The following is an 18627-nucleotide window of genomic DNA, read 5'->3' as shown; positions in this document are numbered from 1 at the left end:
TAATCAATGCTTGGAGTTTGTCAGAATTTGTGGGTTTGTTTGTCCACCCGCGTCTTGAGGATTGACCACAAGTTCTCAATGGAATTAAGGTCTGGGGAGTTTCCTGGCCATGGACCCAAAATGTCGATGTTTTGTTCCCCGAGCCACTTAGTTATCACTTTTGCCTTATGGCAAGGTGCTCCATCATGCTGGAAAAGGCATTGTTTGTCACCAAACTGTTCTTGGATGGTTGGGAGAAGTTGCTCTCTGAGAATGTGTTGGTACCATTCTTTATTCATGGCTGTGTTCTCAAAATTGTGAGTGAGCCCACTCCCTTGGTTGAGACGCAACCCCACACATGAATGGTCTCAGGATGCTTTACTGTTGGCATGACACAGGACTGATGGTAGCGCTCACCTTGTCTTCTACGGAAAAGCTTTTTTCCGGATGCCCCAAACAATCAGAAAGGGGATTTATCAGAGAAAATGACTTTACCCCAGTCCTCAGCAGCCAATTCCTGTACCTTTTGCAGAATATCAGTCTGTCCCTGATGTTTTTCCTGGAGAGAAGTGGCTTCTTTGCTGCCCTTCTTGACACCAGGCCATCCTCCAAAAGTCTTCGCCTCACTGTGTGTGCAGATGCACTCACACCTGCCTGCTGCCATTCCTGAGCAAGCTCTGCACTGGTGGTGCCCCGATCCCGCAGCTGAATCAACTTTAGGAGACGGTCCTGGCACTTGCTGGACTTTCTTGGGCTCCCTGAAGCCTTCTTCACAACAATTGAACCGCTCTCCTTGAAGTTCTTGATGATCCGATAAATGGTTGATTTAGCGGCAATATCCTTGCCTGTGAAGCCCTTTTTGTGCAAAGCAATGATGACGGCACGTGTTTCCTTGCAGGTAACCATGGTTAACAGAGGAAGAACAATGATTTCAAGCACCACCCTCCTTTTAAAGCTTCCAGTCTGTTATTCTAACTCAATCAGCATGACAGAGTGATCTCCAGCCTTGTCCTCGTCAACACTCTCGCCTGTGTTAACGATAGAATCACTGACATGATGTCAGCTGGTCCTTTTGTGGCAGGACTTTTGACCACGACTGTACATCTTGTGTCTGAGCCATTGAATTGTGACTGTTTTATTGCCTTACGGAGGGCATAACTGGACTGTTTGTACTCGTCCATGTTCCCAGTCACCTTGCCGTGGTTAATTGCGGTGGTTCACGCTTTCAGTTTTGGGCGAATGCTGCCATCTATCCACATTTTTTGGTTTGGATAAGTTCTAATCGTCACAGTGAGAACAACATCCTCTATGCACTTCCTCTATGAACACCGGCTGCCTGTGAGTTTTATAATTAATTTTAAGATTCTTGTATTGGTTTTTAAATCAATCCACGATTGTGCACCCCATTACGTGTCAGACATGCTTTTAAGTTATGTACCCAGTAGGTCCCTCAGGTCCTCTGACACTGGCCTTTTAACTATCCCAAAATCTAGGACCAAGAGGCATGGAGAGGCAGCCTTTAGTTATTATGCCCCCAGCTTCTGGAATAGCCTGCTAGAGAACCTGAGGGGGGCCGAAACTGTGGACATATTTAAAAGAGATCTTAAAACACATATTTTTAGCTTTGCTTTTCCGTAGGTGCTTTTTAGTTGTTCAGTTTGTCATTCTTTTGTTTTTTTATCTTATGCTTGTTGTGTAGTAAATATTTCAGCTTTTATTTTCATTTTGTATTTGTTTTTTCCTCTAAACCACATTGCGTTGCGTTGCATTCCATGTCTGAAATGTGCTTTGATTTGATCTGATGAATTCAGTCACCAAGTCAGTGTATATGTCAATGTTATTCTGATGCAACCCGGAACACATCCCAGTCCCCGTGATCAAAACAATCTTGAAGCATTCCGATTGGTCAGACCAACGTTGAACAGTCCTTACCATGGGTACTTCCTGTTTAAGTTTCTGCCTATAGGAAGGGAGGGGCAGAATGTAGGCGTGATCTGATTTGCCGAAGGAAGGGCGCTGGGGACGGCTTTTTAGCCACCCCGGAAGGGGGAGTAACAATGGTCAATATTTCCATGGCTATTATCTACAAATGCATTGGAAACTGTCTTTGTAATTTACAATGATTACATCAAGATAGCGAGCAAATAGAAAGTTAGCTGATTACATTTAATTCACTTAGCTAAACAGTGTGTAAAGTTAGCTAGCTAGCAGCTCAGTTGAGTTAGCCTACAAAGTGGCCTACTGCTATTACTGTCATACATTTTCTAAATGTATTTACTTACTTAAATAGGTTCTCCCACTGCCTCTGTTTTTTTTGGGTCCTTACAAAAACGAAATAATGGGCATTCTTCAAGATCTTTCCGGTGGTAGCAAAGCGCAGCAGCAGCCATGTGGACGAATGGAGACAAGGCACCAGAGCGGGTTAGATCGTGTAGCACTAGAATACACAACAATCAAAATCTTGCCGCTTGGAGCCAGCGGATCATTCAAACCTATTTTTGTAACACAAAATTCCCCAGACTTTCAAGAGAAGCGTGACAACGATGTGATTTTGGAGGTATGGCAATGCGAGACTAGGGTTAGGTTGACCTGTAAGAGACAGTCAGACTACCTTGTAGCGAATCCCAGTGTTTCAGTCAAAAAAGGGAAAGGTGATACCTAGTCAGTACAACTGAATGCATTCAACTGACATGTGTCTTCCACATTTAACCCAAGCCCTCTGAATCAGAGCGGTGCTGGGGGCTTCCTTAATCGACATCCACTTCATAGCCGACCGGGGAGCAGTTGTTGTTCTTCTGACCTGTTGTCTCTCTGAACCCCTGTGTCCAACTAAAGAACAGGCAGGAATAGGGGTCTGTTACTCCACCTGATAGGGTCTGTGATTGTCTGACCAGATCAGCTGACTGAGTCTACTAGCAACCTGGTCCCTAACACAGAGGTGTGAAGTGGCCTCTACCACTGGTCAAGCTGAGGCAGGGGATGGTAGCCTACCTCAGTAATAAAAAGCTACAAAGGTTAACTACCTTGCTCAGGGGTAGAACAACACATTTTTACCATGTCAGCTCGATCCAGCAACCTTTTGGGTACTGGCCCAATGCTCCTACCCGCCAGGCTACCTGCCACCACCTTTATAGAAGACTATAAAGATCATTATCTCATCCTAGGTTCCAGTGATTCATTCATGAAGTGAGTCATTTATACCTGCAGCCTTTATGTACAAAACCCTCTAACCTTTATCATTAAACCCTCAGACATTAACCATTCAAACCCTCTCCCTATCTGTGGGACTGAAGAGACAAACTTTGTAGCCTTTTACTGCTGGGGGGCAGAGAGGCAACAGGTCAGAAGAACTTTGCACCACCTCAACAAAACTCACCGCTGGACCCTTCCTACTAAGTGAATAGCTTTTACGTTGTCTGCCAAGGCCCAGAGCCTGTGGCCTACTAGCCTAGCATGCTATCCTGCCTCTGTATATACTGTCCCGTACTACTAGCCTGGTATTGCCTAACCTAGTGTGCTAAAATTTTTTTACATTTTAGTCATTTAGCAGACGCTAACTTACAGTTAGTGAGTGGATACATTTTCATACTGCCCTCCCCTGTGGGAATCGAACCCACAACCCTGGCGTTGCAAAAACCATGCTCTACCAACTGAGCTACACAGTACCAGTCAAAAGTTTGGACACACCTACTCATTCAAGGGAGTTTGGACACACCTGTCCTCCCGAGTGGCGCAGTGGTCTAAGGCACTGTATCGCAGTGCTAGCTGTGCAACTAGAGATCCTGGTTCGAATCCAGGCTCTGTCGTAGCCGGCCGTGACCGGGATACCCATGGGGCGGCGCACAATTGGCCTAGCGTCGTCCAGGGTAGGGGAGGGAATGGCCGGCAGGGATGTAGCTCAGTTGGTAGAGCATGGCTTTTGCAACGCCAGGGTTGTGGGTTCGTTTCCCACAGGGAATAATAATGTATGCACTCACTAACTGTAAGTCGCTCTGGATAAGAGTGTCTGCTAAATGACTAAAATGTAAATGTAAGGGTTTTTCTTTATTTTTTTTACTATGTTATACATTGTAGAATAATAGTGAAGATATCAAAACTATGTAGTAACCAAAAAAGTGTTAAACATATTTACATTTGAGATTCTTCAAATAGCCACCCTTTGCCTTGATGACAGCTTTTGCATTCTCTCAACCAGCTTCACCTGTAATGCTTTTCCAACAGTCTTGAAGGAGTTCCCACAAATGCTGAGCACTTGTTGGCTGTTTTTCCTTCACTCTAACATCCGACTCATCCCGAACCATCTCAATTGGGTTGAGGTCGGGGGATTGTGGAGGCCAGGTCATCTGATGCAGCACTCAATCGCTCTCCTTCTTGGTAAAATAGCCCTTACACAGCCTGGAGGTGTGATGGGTCATTGTCCTGTTGAAAAACAAATGATAGTCCCACTAAGCCCAAACGAGATGGGATGGAGTATTGCTGCAGAATGCTGTGGTAGCCATGCTGGTTAACTGTGCCTAGAATTCTAAATAAATCACAGACAGTGTCACCAGCAAAGCACCCCCACACCATAACACCTCCTCCTCCATGCTTTACGGTGGGAACTACACCAGCGGAGATCATCCGTTCACCCACACCGTGTCTCACAAAGACACGGCAGGTGGAACCAAAAATCTCCAATTTGGACTCAAGACCAAAGGACAAATTTCCACCGGTCTAATGTCCATTGCTCATGTTTCTTGGCCCAAGCAGGTCTGTTCTTCTTATTGGTGTCCTTTAGTAGTGGTTTATTTGCAGCAATTCCACCATGTAGGCCTGATTCACGTGGTCTCCTCTGAAAAGTTGATGTTGAGATGTGTCTGTGACTTCAACTCTGTGAATAATTTATTTGGGCTGCAATTACTGAGGCTGGTAACTTTAATGAACTTATCCTCTGCAGCAGAGGTAACTCTGGGTCTTCCATTCCTGTGGCGGTCCTCATGAGAGACAGTTTCATCATAATACATGATGGTTTTTGCAACTGCACTTGAAGAGACTTTAAAAGTTATTGAAATGTTCCGTATTGACCTTCATGTCTTAAAGTAATGATGGACTTCCGTGTCTCTTTGCTTAGTTGAGCTGTTCTTGACATAATATGGACTTGGTCTTTTACCAAATAGGGCTATCTTCTGTATACACCCCCCCACACACACACACACACACACACACACCTTGTCACAACACAACTGAAAGACATTCCAGAAATTAACTTTTAAGAAGGCACAGCTGTTAATTGAAATGCATTCCAGGTGACTACCTCATGAAGCTGGTTGAGAGAATGCCAAGAGTGTGCAAAGCTGTCATCAAGGCAAAGGGTGGCTATTTGAAGAATCTCAAATATAAAATATATTTTGATTTGTTTAACACTTTTCTGGATACTACATGATTCCATGTGTTATTTCATAGTTTTGATTTCTTCACTATTATTCTACAATGTAAAAAATAGTAGAAAATAAAGAAAAACCCTTGAATGAGTAGGTGTGTCCAAACCTTTGACTGATTGTGTATATACTGTCATGTTGTGTGCCACATTAGCTGGGTCCTACTAGCCTCTCTGTGTAGCCAATATTGCTAACATGCTAGTACTGCTCATGCTAATCAAATCAAATCAAATTTTATTGGTCACATGCGCCGAATACAACAGGTGCAGACATTACAGTGAAATGCTTACTTACAGCCTTTAACCAACAGTGCATTTATTTTAAACAAAAAAAGTAAAAATAAAACAACAACAAAAAAAGTGTTGAGAAAAAAAAGAGCAGAAGTAAAATAAAGTAACAGTAGGGAGGCTATATATACAGGGGTGTACCGTTGCAGAGTCAATGTGCGGGGGCACAGGCTAGTTGAGGTAATGTGGGTAGAGTTAAAGTGACTATGCATAAATAATTTACAGAGTAGCAGCAGCGTAAAAAGGATGGGGTGGGGGGGCAGTGCAAATAGTCCGGGTAGCCATGATTAGCTGTTCAGGAGTCTTATGGCTTGGGGGTAGAAGCTGTTGAGAAGTCTTTTGGACCTAGACTTGGCACTCCGGTACCGCTTGCCGTGCGGTAGCAGAGAGAACAGTCTATGACTAGGGTGGCTAGAGTCTTTGACAATTTTGAGGGCCTTCCTCTGACACCGCCTGGTATAGAGGTCCTGGATGGCAGGAAGCTTGGCCCCAGTGATGTACTGGGCCGTACGCACTACCCTCTGTAGTGCCTTGCGGTCGGAGGCCAAGCAGTTGCCATACCAGGCGGTGATGCAACCAGTCAGGATGCTCTCGATGGTGCAGCTGTAGAATTTTTTGAGGATCTGAGGACCCATGCCAAATCTTTTCAGTCTCCTGAGGGAGAATAGGCTTTGTCGTGCCCTCTTCACGACTGTCTTGGTGTGTTTGGACCATGATAGTTCGTTGGTGATGTGGACACCAAGGAACTTGAAGCTCTCAACCTGTTCCACTACAACCCCGTCGATGAGAATGGGGGCGTGCTCAGTCCTCTTTTTTTTCCTGTAGTCCACAATCATCTCCTTTGTCTTGGTCACGTTGAGGGAGAGGTTGTTGTCCTGGCACCACACGGCCAGGTCTCTGACCTCCTCCCTATAGGCTGTCTCATCGTTGTCGGTGATCAGGCCTACCACTGTTGTGTCGTCGGCAAACTTAATGATGGTGTTAGAGTCGTGCCTGGCCATGCAGTCATGGGTGAACAGAGAGTACAGGAGGGGACTGAGCACGCACCCCTGAGGGGCCCCCGTGTTGAGGATCAGTGTGGCAGATGTGTTGTTACCTACCCTTACCACCTGGGGGCGGCCCGTCAGGAAGTCCAGGATCCAGTTGCAGAGGGAGGTGTTTAGTCCCAGGATCCTTAGCTTAGAGGGCACTATGGTGTTGAATGCTGAGCTGTAGTCAATGAATAGCATTCTCACGTAGGTGTTCCTCTTGTCCAGGTGGGAAAGGGCAGTGTGGAGTGCAATAGAGATTGCATCATCTGTGGATCTGTTGGGGCGGTATGCAAATTGGAGTGGGTCTAGGGTTTCTGGGATAATGCTGTTGATGTGATCCATGACCAGACTTTCAAAGCACTTCATGGCTACAGACGTCAGTGCTACGGGTCAGTGCTACTGCTATTCCTTTGTATATATCCTGTTGTGTTCATTGTGTGCTATTAGCCAATATATTGCTTGCCACATTTATGTAGTTATTAGCACTGCTATTACCACGTTAGCATTACAATTACATTATTACTGCCTTTGTAGCTATAACAGTTGTGCATTGTCTGATTCTATCTCTCTTGTCTTTTCCTAGACAACCACTATCACTTTCACTACTACCATCAGTCCATTCCTATCGCTGTGTGTGTGCCCCTCTGTCAGTGTGGAATAAAGCGTGTTCTGTACATCTGTCTCCTGCTTGTCATTATCCGCCTTCTAACAGAGGAGCCGAGACAGTTGGACCTACATGTTAAACCAGCACCTCTATTGGAGTCCACCACCAGTTAGTGCCACTCTTTTCACTTTAGAATACATCAGTCCAGAAGACTATACTCTTTGAAAAAAGGGTTCCAATAGGGTTCTTCGGCTGTCCCCATAGGAGAACCCTTTTGTGGAAAGGGTCCTACCTGGAACAAAAAGGGTTCTTTAAATGGTTCTCCTATTGGGACAGCCGAAGTACCCTTTTAGGTTCTAGATAGTACCTTTTTTTCTAAGCATGTTGACAGGGTTAGTTTGTGAAGGGTTCGTTTGTAAAGGTTAGTTTATGAAAGAGTTATGACAGGGTTAGGTTCTGAAAGGGTTAGGTTGTGAAAGGGTAATTAGCTTACGAAAGAGTTAGGTTGATCTGAAAGAGACAAACAGACAACGTTGTGGGGGATCCCTTTGATGATGAGTCATACAGGTCACTTGACTGTGTTGCTGTGGTATCGGCTGTTCTCTGAACCCTTAGTTACTGGAACATACAAGTAAGATCCACCTATCCATCCGCCCACTCAAAGTCCACAGCTATGAACCTTACAGCCAGCCTGTGTTAGCATTCCCTGCTAAGCGTGTCTCTCTGTCTCCCGTTAAACTGCCCACCAACATCCTGTCTGTTTAGCTTTGCTAGTTTACTTCTCCCCAGTGGAAGTTTACACTAACCTTTCTGTCATTATTTAATACCCTTCTCCAAGAGTCCCATGGTTACTCTCTTATATTCATCATGTTACTTCCCAGTTCCCACCACCACACGAGAGGCGAGATGTGGAGTAGGATATTAAGTAGGATGTGTAAAGAAACTCAAGTGTATAGGAGCCTGTGGGTGCCGAGTTCTAAAGAGGGGGCACTACCACAAGCACCACAGCAAGTGTGTCCCAAATGGCACCCTATTCCCTTACTAGTGCACAACTTTTGACCAGAGCCCTAAAGTAGTAGGTTTAGACCAGAGCCCTAAAAAAGTAGTGCACTATAGGGAATAGGGACACAGACAACAACTTAGGACACAGACAGCCACTAGTCTCAGTGTCTAGAGGGGCCATCTGATCTGATGGTTAAGTACACAGCACTGACTGGTCATAAATCACTCTTTACTAAGGGATGTCAGAGCCCAGAGTGGCTGCTCTGGTCCCTCCATAGCTGACGTGATCACCCCCAGCACACACACACACAACTCCCCAACCACTAATCCGGACGCTTGTAAGAAATCCTGCTACACCCTCGGACAATCCATCAAACAGCCAAAGCATCAATACAGGACTAAGATCAAATCCTACTACACCGTCTCTGACGCTCGTCGGATGTGGCAGGGCTTGCAAACTATCACGGACTACAAAGGGAAACCCATCCGAGAGCTGCCCAGTGATGCGAGGCTACCAGATGAGCTAAATGCCTCCAATGCTTGTTTCGAGGCAAGCAACAATGAACCATGCGTGAGAGCCCCAGCTGTTCAGGACGACTGTATGATCAATCTCTCCATAGCCGATGCGAGTAAGACCTTTAAACAGGTTAACATTCACAAGGCCACAGGGCCAGATGGATTACCAGGACGCGTACTCAGAGCATGCACTGACCAGCTGGCAAGTGTCTTCAATGACATTTTCAACCTCTCTCTGACCCAGTCTGTAATACACTATATATACAAAAGTATGTGGACACCCCTTCAAATAAGTGGATTCGGCTATTTCAGCCACACCCGTTGCTGACAGGTGTATAAAATCGAGCACACCGCCAATCTCCATAGACAAACATTGGCAGTAGAATGGCCTTACTGAAGAGCTCAGTGACTTTCAACGTGGCACCGTCATAGGATGCCACCTTTCCAACAAGTCAGTTCATCAAATTTCTGCCGTGCTAGAGCTGCCCCGGTCAACTGTAAGTGCTGTTATTGTGAAGTGGAAACATCTAGGAGGAACAATGGCTCAGCTGTGAAGTGGTAGGCCACACAAGCTCACAGAACAGGACCGCCGAGTGCTGAAGCATTTAGCGCATAAAACTCGTCTGTCCACGGTTGCAACACTCACTACCGAGTTCCAAGCTGCCTCTGGAAGCAACGTCAGCACAATAACTGTTTGTCGGGAGCTTCATGAAATGGGTTTCCATGGCCGAGCAGCCGCACACAAGCCTAAGATCACCATGCGCAATGCCAATGTCAGCTGGAGTGGTGTAAAGTTTGCTGCCATTGGACTATGGAGCAGTGGAAACGCGTTCTCTGGAGTGATTAATCACGCTTCACCATCTGGCAGTCCGACGGACGAATCTGGGTTTGGCGGGGGGAAATCTTAACGCTACAGCATACAACTACATTTTACATTTTAGTCATTTAGCAGACGCTCTTATCCAGAGCGACTTACAGTTAGTGAGTGCATACATTTTTCATACTGGCCCCCCGTGGGAATCGAACCCACAACCCTGTTTCAGGAGGACAATGCCCCTGTGCACAGAGCGAGGTCCATAAAGAAATGGTTTGTCGAGATAAGTATGGAAGAACTTGACTGGCCTGCACAGAGCCCTGACCTCAACCCCATCTAACACATTTGGGATGAATTGGAATGCCAACTGCGAGCCAGGCCTAATCGCCCCAACATCAGTGCCCGACCTCACTAATGCTCTTGTGGCTGAATGGAAGCAAGTCCCCGCAGCAATGTTCCAACATCTAGTGGAAAGCCTTCCCAGAAGAGTGGAGGCTGTTATAGCACCAAAGGGGGGGACCAACTCCATATTAACGCCCATGATTTTGGAATGAGATGTTCGACAAGCAGTTGTCCACATACTTTAGTCATGTAGTGTGCCTACTTTTTTTAAGCAAACCACCATAGTCCCTGTGCCTAAGAATGCCAAGGTAACCTGTCTAAATAACTACCGCCTTGTAGCATTCAGATTTGTAGCCATGAAATGCTTTATAAGGCTGGTCATGGCTCACTTCAACACCATCATCCCAGAAGCCCTGGACCCACTCTAATTCGCACACCGCCCCAACAGATCCACAGATGACGGAATGTCTATTGCACTCCACACTGCCCTTTCCCACCTGGACAAAAGGAACACATACGTGAGAATGCTGTTCATTGACTACAGCTCAGCATTCAACACCATAGTGCCCTCCAAGCATCACTAAGCTAAGGACCCTGGGACTGAACACCTCCTTCTGCAACTGGGTGCATGCTCGGTCCCCTCCTGTACTCCCTGTTCACCCATGACTGCGTGGCCGTGCATGACTCCAACACCATCATTAAGTTTGCAGACGACACGACGGTGGTAGGCCTGATCACTGATGAGGAGGTCAGAGACCTGGCAGACCACTCCCTCAACGTGGGCAAGACAAAGAAGCTTTTCGTGGACTACAGGAAATGGAGGAATGAACACGCCCCCATTCACATCGAAGGGGCTGTAGTGGAGCGGGTCGAGAGCTTCATATTCCTCGGTGTCCACATCACTAAGGACCTATTATCGGAGGCTGAAAGGATTTGGCATGGGCCCTCAGATCCTCAAAAAGTTATACAGCTGCACCATTGAGATTATCTTGACTGGCTGCATCACCGTTTGGTATCACAACTGCTCAGCATCCGACCGCAAGGCTCTACAGAGGGTACTGCGTACGGCCCAGTGTATCACTGGGGCCAAACTCCCTGCCATCCAGGACCTCTATACCAGGTGCAGAGGAAGGCCCTAAAAATGGTCAAAGACTCCAGCCACCCAAGTAATAGACTGTTCTCTCTGCTACCGCATGGCAAGTGGTACCGGAGCGCCAAGTCTGGGACAAAAAGGCACCTGAACAGCTTCTAACCCCATGTAACCAATACAATTTGATTTGATTTGAACCAGGTGTCAGTGTGCACTCTCCTTATACTCATGTCAACTTGTGTTTTAATTTGCAGCATCACAAACCCGTCTCAGCCCCATCCCCACCCCCCTGCCATGTATAATTAAGAGCTGTGGTAGTACAGTATTCTCTCTCTGGGTGACCCAGGGCCCGTGTGAAGCTGTCAATCCAAGACGAACGCTGAGCCTCACACTCAAAGACCTTTGGGTCTGTGCCAGTAGAACCGCTCGGTCCAGCAGGATATCCTGCCTCTGAATTGGGCAAACACACACAGCTATGTACTGAACAGCTAGGACTGTTCAAACACTTATCATATGCTCTTCCTAATGATCCCTTAATGATTCACTGCACTGTTAGGTGCTATCTTGAAACGAAAGGGGTTCTTAGGCTGTCCTCATAGGAGAACCCTTTGAAGAACACTTGTTCCAAGTAGATCCCTTTTGTTTCCAGGTAGAAATCAAATCAAATCAAATCAACAACAAAAAAATAAGTAAAAATAAAACAACAACAAAAAAAGTGTTGAGAAAAAAAGAGCAGAAGTAAAATAAAATAACCCTTTCCACAGAGAGTTCTACATGGAACCCAAAAGGGTTGTACCTGGAACCCAAAAGGGTTCTACCTGGAACCAAAAAGCGTTCTCCTATGGGGCTGGCCAAAAAACCCTTTTGGAAAAAAGTGTGAGACCAACTGAAGCAAGACTCAACAAATATCACCTATACTGAGAGTACAAAACATTATGAACACCTGCTCATTCCATGACATAGACTGACCAGGTGAATCCGGGTGGAAGCTATGATCCCTTATTGATGTCACTTGTTAAATCCACTTCAATCAGTGTAGATGAAGGGGAAGAGATGAGCGCTTGTGTGGCCTACCACTTCGCGGCTGAGCCATTGTTGCTCCTAGACGTTTCCACTTTACAATAACAGTTGACTGGGGCATACTTTCTGGAAAGGTCGAATCCTATGACGGTACCACGTTGAAAGTCACTGAGCTCTTCAGTAAGGCCATCCTATCTCTGTAGAGGGAAGTCCTGGGTGGGGAGAAGGGAATGTGAAGCTCTGCTCTGTACCCTAGAAAGAGAGAAAGGGAGGGAGAGGGACAGAGAGAGCGAAAAATAGATAGGGAGAGCGAGAGAGAGTCTGAGGAGCAGGTGGAAGCATCTGAAGCCCTAGTCATCCCCCCCCCTCATCCCTTCCTCCCTTCCTGCTCTTCTGAGCTGTCAGTCACTCAGCTGTCCCTGCAGGCTCCAGACATGAACCAACTCTACCTGAGATAGCCAGTCTAGCCAACAGTACAGCATGGTTCTGCAGATAACGTCATTATAAAAAAGAGAACTCCCGCACACCCAATGTTTACCGTTCCACATTGTTTATTGTGTCTATTTTTTGGAAAGAGACCTGCAGATAACTTCTCCTAAGGAAAATGAAACACATTTATGGCAGTTATATAGGATAGTTACGTAAAGGGTGGTGTTTTAGACCAGACACACGATAGCTATTGCCTTTCAACTGTTTGACAACAGCTATTGGTTTCAGTAGAGGCAAGTATGGGATAGGTTGTTCCTGTAAAGCATGTGGTCGTGGTTGATACTAATACGTTTTTTGAACACGCCTGTAATGACACTAGTTTTCCCATCATCATTTACCGTCATATACCGGCATTTCTAACCTCAGATCTTTCACTATGGACGTTGCTGTTTTGAGCAGTGAATGGTTTTCACATTTAGCTTGTAAAGCCATAATAATAAAGCAGTTCTCTTTCTCTCTCTTATCTTTTGCATCCAACAGCCCACGTTAAAGTGGTTTAGCCACAACGTTTAGTGAACCACATTGTACAGTCATCTGGTATTGTCTCTCCCTCATCCCCTGTATTTAAGGGGCAGCTCCGTAAGTGGAGAAAGCTCCTTTAGAAAGACACAATAGTTTCCCTGTCAACCTCAATGGTCTGTTTACTTTAGTTTTTCTTTTATGTTACTATTGTACCTCTCGCCTTTGCATCCACTGAGAAAATCTCTGTGATCAAAAGTTGAAAGTAAAGTAATGGTATATGGACGCAACAGCTTTGTCATCCTCCCTACCTCCATTTTCAAAGAATGTTACTTTTTACCTCCATCTCCTGTAAAGCACCTAATTGTTTTCCTCTGCATCTCCTGTCCTCTACCCCTCTGTCCTTTCTACCCCTCTATCCTCCCTCTCTCCCCACCTATCCTCTCCTCCCTCCCTGTCTCCTGTTCACAGTCCTGGACTCATAACATTTCTGAAGAGAAGGAGTTCCTGATTAAGCTGGTGAAGGCGGGGGTTATACAGGACTTGACCCATGGGATCTGTGGCTCAGGGTGCTGATGACAACATCCAGCCAATCCCAGGTCACAGAGAGAGATGGAGGAGAAACACAGGGGCAGCATTGTGAAGTCCTGCTCTGTTCCCCTCAACCTAACCTTCACCCCTGGCTGAGACATACGGTTGTCAGGACAGAAGGCTGGTGAAGTGTTCTGAAGCATTCCTATCTCTGACAGAAGAGAACTGTGGTAGATGGCATCTTCACTGGAGAGATAGAACTACATACAACACTCAATAATACTCTAGAACACAGAGAGCTTGAACTCTGTAGAACACAGAGTTATACTGTTCTATTTTATGATTTGCTACAGTGTGACAATAGTTTCAAGTTTTATTAGTCGTATGTATGGGATACACATGGTATACACCGTCCAACGAAATGCTTACTTGCAGGTTCCTTCTCTACAATGCAACAACAATAAGAAATAATAAAATATAAGAATATGAACATAAAGTAAATGGCTCAGTAGAATATAATAAACATTTAGCATAAGTATAATACGGGAAGGCACAATTTATAGTCCAGTATTTACGCGTGTTTTGGGGAAGAGGGGATTTGTGGTATCAGACCTCATGTTCTGATACCATCTGCCTGACGGTAAGGGAGTAAACAGCTCGTGGCTGGGGTGTGTGGTGTCCTTGATGATGCTGTGAGCCTTCCTCAGGCACCGTTTAGATGTCCTGGGTGGGTGGGAGTATGGTCCCAGTGATGTGCTGGGCCGTCTTCACCACCCGCTGGAGGGCCTTGTGGTCGTGAATGAAGCAATTCCCGTACCAGGCCGTAATGCAACCGGTCAGGGCGCTCTCGATGGTGCAGCAGTATTATTTGGAGAGGACCCAGGGTGGCATGCTAGATTTCTTCAGCCGCCTTAGGAATTACAGACGCTGACAAGAGTGGTGGTGTTGTTGGTCCATGACAAGTCCTCTGTGATGTGGACACTGAGGAACTTAAAACTGCTGACTCAAAACAGTACTTTGAAAAGATGGGCTGAGATTCTGGACATAATGGGTTGTGCCAAGAATACCTTTGGAGGAGGAAGAAGTGCATACCTCTGCTCATACTACTACAGTATACTTGAATATATTCAGTCACCACATACACATTGCAGAAACTGTTGTTACTGTTCTTAAACTGTTATTTATGTTCATATCTCGTAATGGCTGCAGTGCCCTCTTTATCTGGGCTTCGTCAAATAGGATGGTTTACGTTGGGGTAGCAAATAATGCGCATACATATTCTGCTTCTACTGTATCAGGAAACAAAGGTGCTCATGACTTTTAGAAGCTCTCCACACCTTCCTTCCTTCCCCCTTTTAAGATGTATTACAATTATTTACCTTTAGAGATTACTTTGTTCTACTCTCTCTTTTTTCTTCAATGCAAAGAAGAGAAGGAGTGAACAATCACCTCACTGGATAAACATATTTTATATTTTAAGAGCCTATATATTATTTTACTGCTCTCTGTGAGAAACACTGGGCTTTGTGTGATCTTAAATCCATCAGTGTGGTTCCCAAACACTGTACTGTCCTGGATCACGTTTCACATTCACGTTTCTTTGCCTGAGCCCCACATTTTTAAAAACATTTGAGTCATTTAGCAGACGCTCTTATCCAGAGCGACTTACAGTTAGTGAGTGCATACATTTTCATACTGGCCTCCGTGGGAATCGAACCCACAACCCTGGCATTGCAAACGCCATGCTCTACCAACTGAGCAACACGGGACTACAAATGACACCCTATTATAGGCTCTCCAACCCCGTTCCTGGGGAGCTACCATCCTGTAGGTTTTCGCTCCAACACTAATCTAGTACACCTGATTCTAATAATTAGCTGGCTGATAAACTGAATCAGGGGGTTGGAGAAAAAAACATACATGGCTCTCCAGGAACAGGGTTCTTTTGGCCAGCAGCCTATACATCATTTAACAGACAATCTTATCCAGAGCGACGTACAGGAGCAATTAGGGTTAAGTGCCTTGCTCAAAGGCACATTTTCGACCTATTTAACTAGAGGATTCAAACCAGCAACCTTAACGCTCTTAAACACTAGGCTATAGGGAATAGGGTGACCTTTGGGACGCACCCTTTGTCTCAGGCCTTTGCATGGCCCACAAACATACTCAGTGTTACTACTGACTACTGTCAATTGTTGTATAAATTTTTTAATTTTCTTTTGTTCATTTTTGCCCAAATGAATTGTATTTTGTTAAGCAAAAATATGTGGTGTCTTAACCACCATTCTCTGTTCAACTACATATTGTCTTATTTTCTACTCATACACTGTAAAACATTTCCTGTAAAATGTACAGTAATTTACTGGAATAAATAAGTAAGTTACTGTAAATTATTTTACAGTACAGCTGTAATCCATTTTACGTTAATGCATTTTACGCTACCAAAAATGTTACTGTAATCTAATTTACAGTTTATTACTGGAATTACCCATGCAGCGACATATTACGCAGTGTTCTTTTCAAGATTTCATTTTTACATTTACATTTTGGTCATTTAGCAGGCGCTCTTGTCCTTAACAACTTACAGTTAAATCAAATCAAATACATTTGTATTTGTCACATGCGCCGAACAAGTGTAGACCTTACCGTAAAATGCTTACTTACTTAACCCATGGGCGGCGCACAATTGGTCCAGCGTCGTCCAAGGTAGGGGAGGGTTTGGCCAGCAGGGATGTGGGTTCGTTTCCCATGGGGGGCCAGTATAAAAAATAAAAATAAATAAAACATGTATGCATTCACTACCTGTAAGTCGCTCTGGATAAGAGTGTTTGCTAAAATGACTAAAATGTTAACCAACAATGCAGTTCAAGAAATAAGGTTAAGAAAATATTAACTAAATAAACTAAAATGTAAAATAAAAAGTAACACAATAAAATAACAATAATGAGGCTACATACAGGGGATACCGGTACCGAGTCAATGTGCGGGGGTACAGGTTAGTTGAGATCATTTGTACATGTAGGTAGGGGTAAAGTGACTATACATACTGTAGATAATAAACAGCGGGGGGGTTAAATGTAAATAGTCCGGGTGGCCATTTGATTAATTGCTCAGCAGTCTTATGGCTTGGGGGTAGACGCTGTTAAGGAGCCTTTTGAACCTAGACTTGGCGCTCCGGTACCGCTTGCCGTGCGGTAGCAGAGAGAACAGTCTATGACTTGGGTGACTGGAGTCTTTGACAATTTTTTGGGCCTTCCTCTGACACCGCCTAGTATATAGGTCCTGGATGGCAAGAAGCTTGGCCCCAAGTGATGTACTGGGCCATACGCACTTGTCACGGTTTCGGCAGAGGCTGCTCCTTCTCCTTGTTCGGGCAGGCTTCGGCGGTCGTCGTCTCCGGAGTACTAGCTGCCACCGTTCTATGTTTCTATGTTTGATTGGTTTTGTCTGTTTTGCTACACCTGTTCCTTATTAGTGTTTAATTAGGCGTCCTATTTAGTTCTCTTGTGTTTGGTCAGGTGTTGTGTGTAATTGTTCCTTGTCACGTTGTGTGTTAGTTCGTTTATTCTGTTCTCTCTGACTTTTGTGTTTTGAGAGAGAGTTCCGCACTTTGTGCGCCTTAGCTTACTTTACTGTTGTGCGTAAAGTTCGCCTGTAGCCTGTTGCCGTGTGTGGCTCGTTTTTTGGACTTTACTAAAGACGCTGTTCGAAACCTCTGTGTGTCCTGCGCCTGATTCTACACCACCTCTACACTCAACCCTGACAGCACTACCCTCTGTAGCACCTTACGGTCGGATGCCGAGCAGTTGCCATACCAGGCGGTGATGCAACTGGTCAGGATGCTCTCGATGGTGCAGCTGTATAACTTTTTGAGGATCTGGGGACCCATGCCAAATCTTTTCAGTCTCCTGAGGGGGAAAAGGTGTTGTCGTGCCCTCTGCACGACTGTCTTGGTGTGTTTGGACCATAATAGTTTGTTGGTGATGTGGACATACATTTAATTGTTAGGGAACCACTACCACATATCACTTAAATTGGTACATCACTCTCACTAACAGGTGCAACAAATATAGGCTCTTACAAGACATGCCTCAAAATGTGAGAATCAACAATACCACACACCCACTAATGTTCAAAAGGTTTTTGGCGCTCCAAAGATGCAGTATTGGTACCGTGTTCTGAATTGCAGTAAAATACTGGCAGCAATTGGCCAGGAAGTTACTGTAGAGTTTTAGGACAAGGTTTGTAGAATTCCTAAAATACAGTATATTAAGGCATTCTGTGGTGGTACAACATTCTCACTCACGGGTGCAACAAATACAGTATATCCTCTTACAAGGCACGCCTTAAAATATGTTAAGGAGCCAGAGACTCTTTCCCCACCCACAACATTTTCCTACAATGCGCCATAATTAATACTGTAAAACACATTTACGGCATTTTACTGTGCATTGTACAGTGTTTTACTGTTGAAATTACAGAAAGGTCTTACAGTGTACTGTAACACAAATGTATGGTATTTTACAGTGCATTCTACGGTAATCTACTGTATTCAGTTTATACAGTATTATACTGTTGATTAATACAGTAAGTTACTGATAAAATTGCAAAAACAGCTAACAGTGTATGCGGCAGCCAAAGCACTTATGTATTATGTATTTCTCATCGCTCATACAGTCACTACACTATGGATCGTCATGCGTCATGGTTTGACAAAACGAAATAAAGCAGATTATAATATGCTGTATCGCCTGACTCTGTCCCTTGTCATTTAATGAAATGCATACAACTGGAGAGAGATAATGAAATATGTTTTTTTTTTATTGTTTAATTTAATATGAAATCTACTGTCTTCCCTAGAAAACCTTTTTTTCATTTATAAAGCATCTACAGTATTTGATATTGCAAAACAGCAAAGTCTAACAGTGTTATTTTCTAATGCCATGTTGTTTAGATATAGTATGTTTGTATTTTATGTTCTCCACCCACCCATCCATGTGTTCCAGTAGTGGATACACCTTATCAGAAAGATCATCTCAGCTTTTT

The 18627-nt window shown here is 44.7% G+C and overlaps 1 protein-coding gene across 3 annotated transcripts in view; it reads left to right on the top strand.

Annotated features, from left to right (window-relative positions):
- The window catches only part of LOC121540498 (CMP-N-acetylneuraminate-beta-1,4-galactoside alpha-2,3-sialyltransferase), a 108169-nt gene extending 94098 nt beyond the window's left edge, over positions 1 to 14071 (top strand). For all 3 annotated transcript variants that reach the window (XM_041849413.2, XM_041849412.2, XM_041849414.2), the window contains one exon: positions 13522 to 14071. In XM_041849413.2, coding sequence (XP_041705347.1) covers positions 13522 to 13626 — 105 coding nt within the window. In that variant the 3' untranslated portion in view covers positions 13627 to 14071. The remainder of the gene's footprint in view (positions 1 to 13521) is intronic.
- Positions 14072 to 18627: the final 4556 nt, after the last annotated feature.

The sequence above is a fragment of the Coregonus clupeaformis genome, chromosome 26, assembly GCF_020615455.1.
Source record: "Coregonus clupeaformis isolate EN_2021a chromosome 26, ASM2061545v1, whole genome shotgun sequence".
Lineage (NCBI taxonomy): Eukaryota > Metazoa > Chordata > Actinopteri > Salmoniformes > Salmonidae > Coregonus > Coregonus clupeaformis.
The sequence above is the reverse complement of the archived record's forward strand: the minus strand, read 5'-3'. Positions and strand labels throughout refer to the sequence as shown.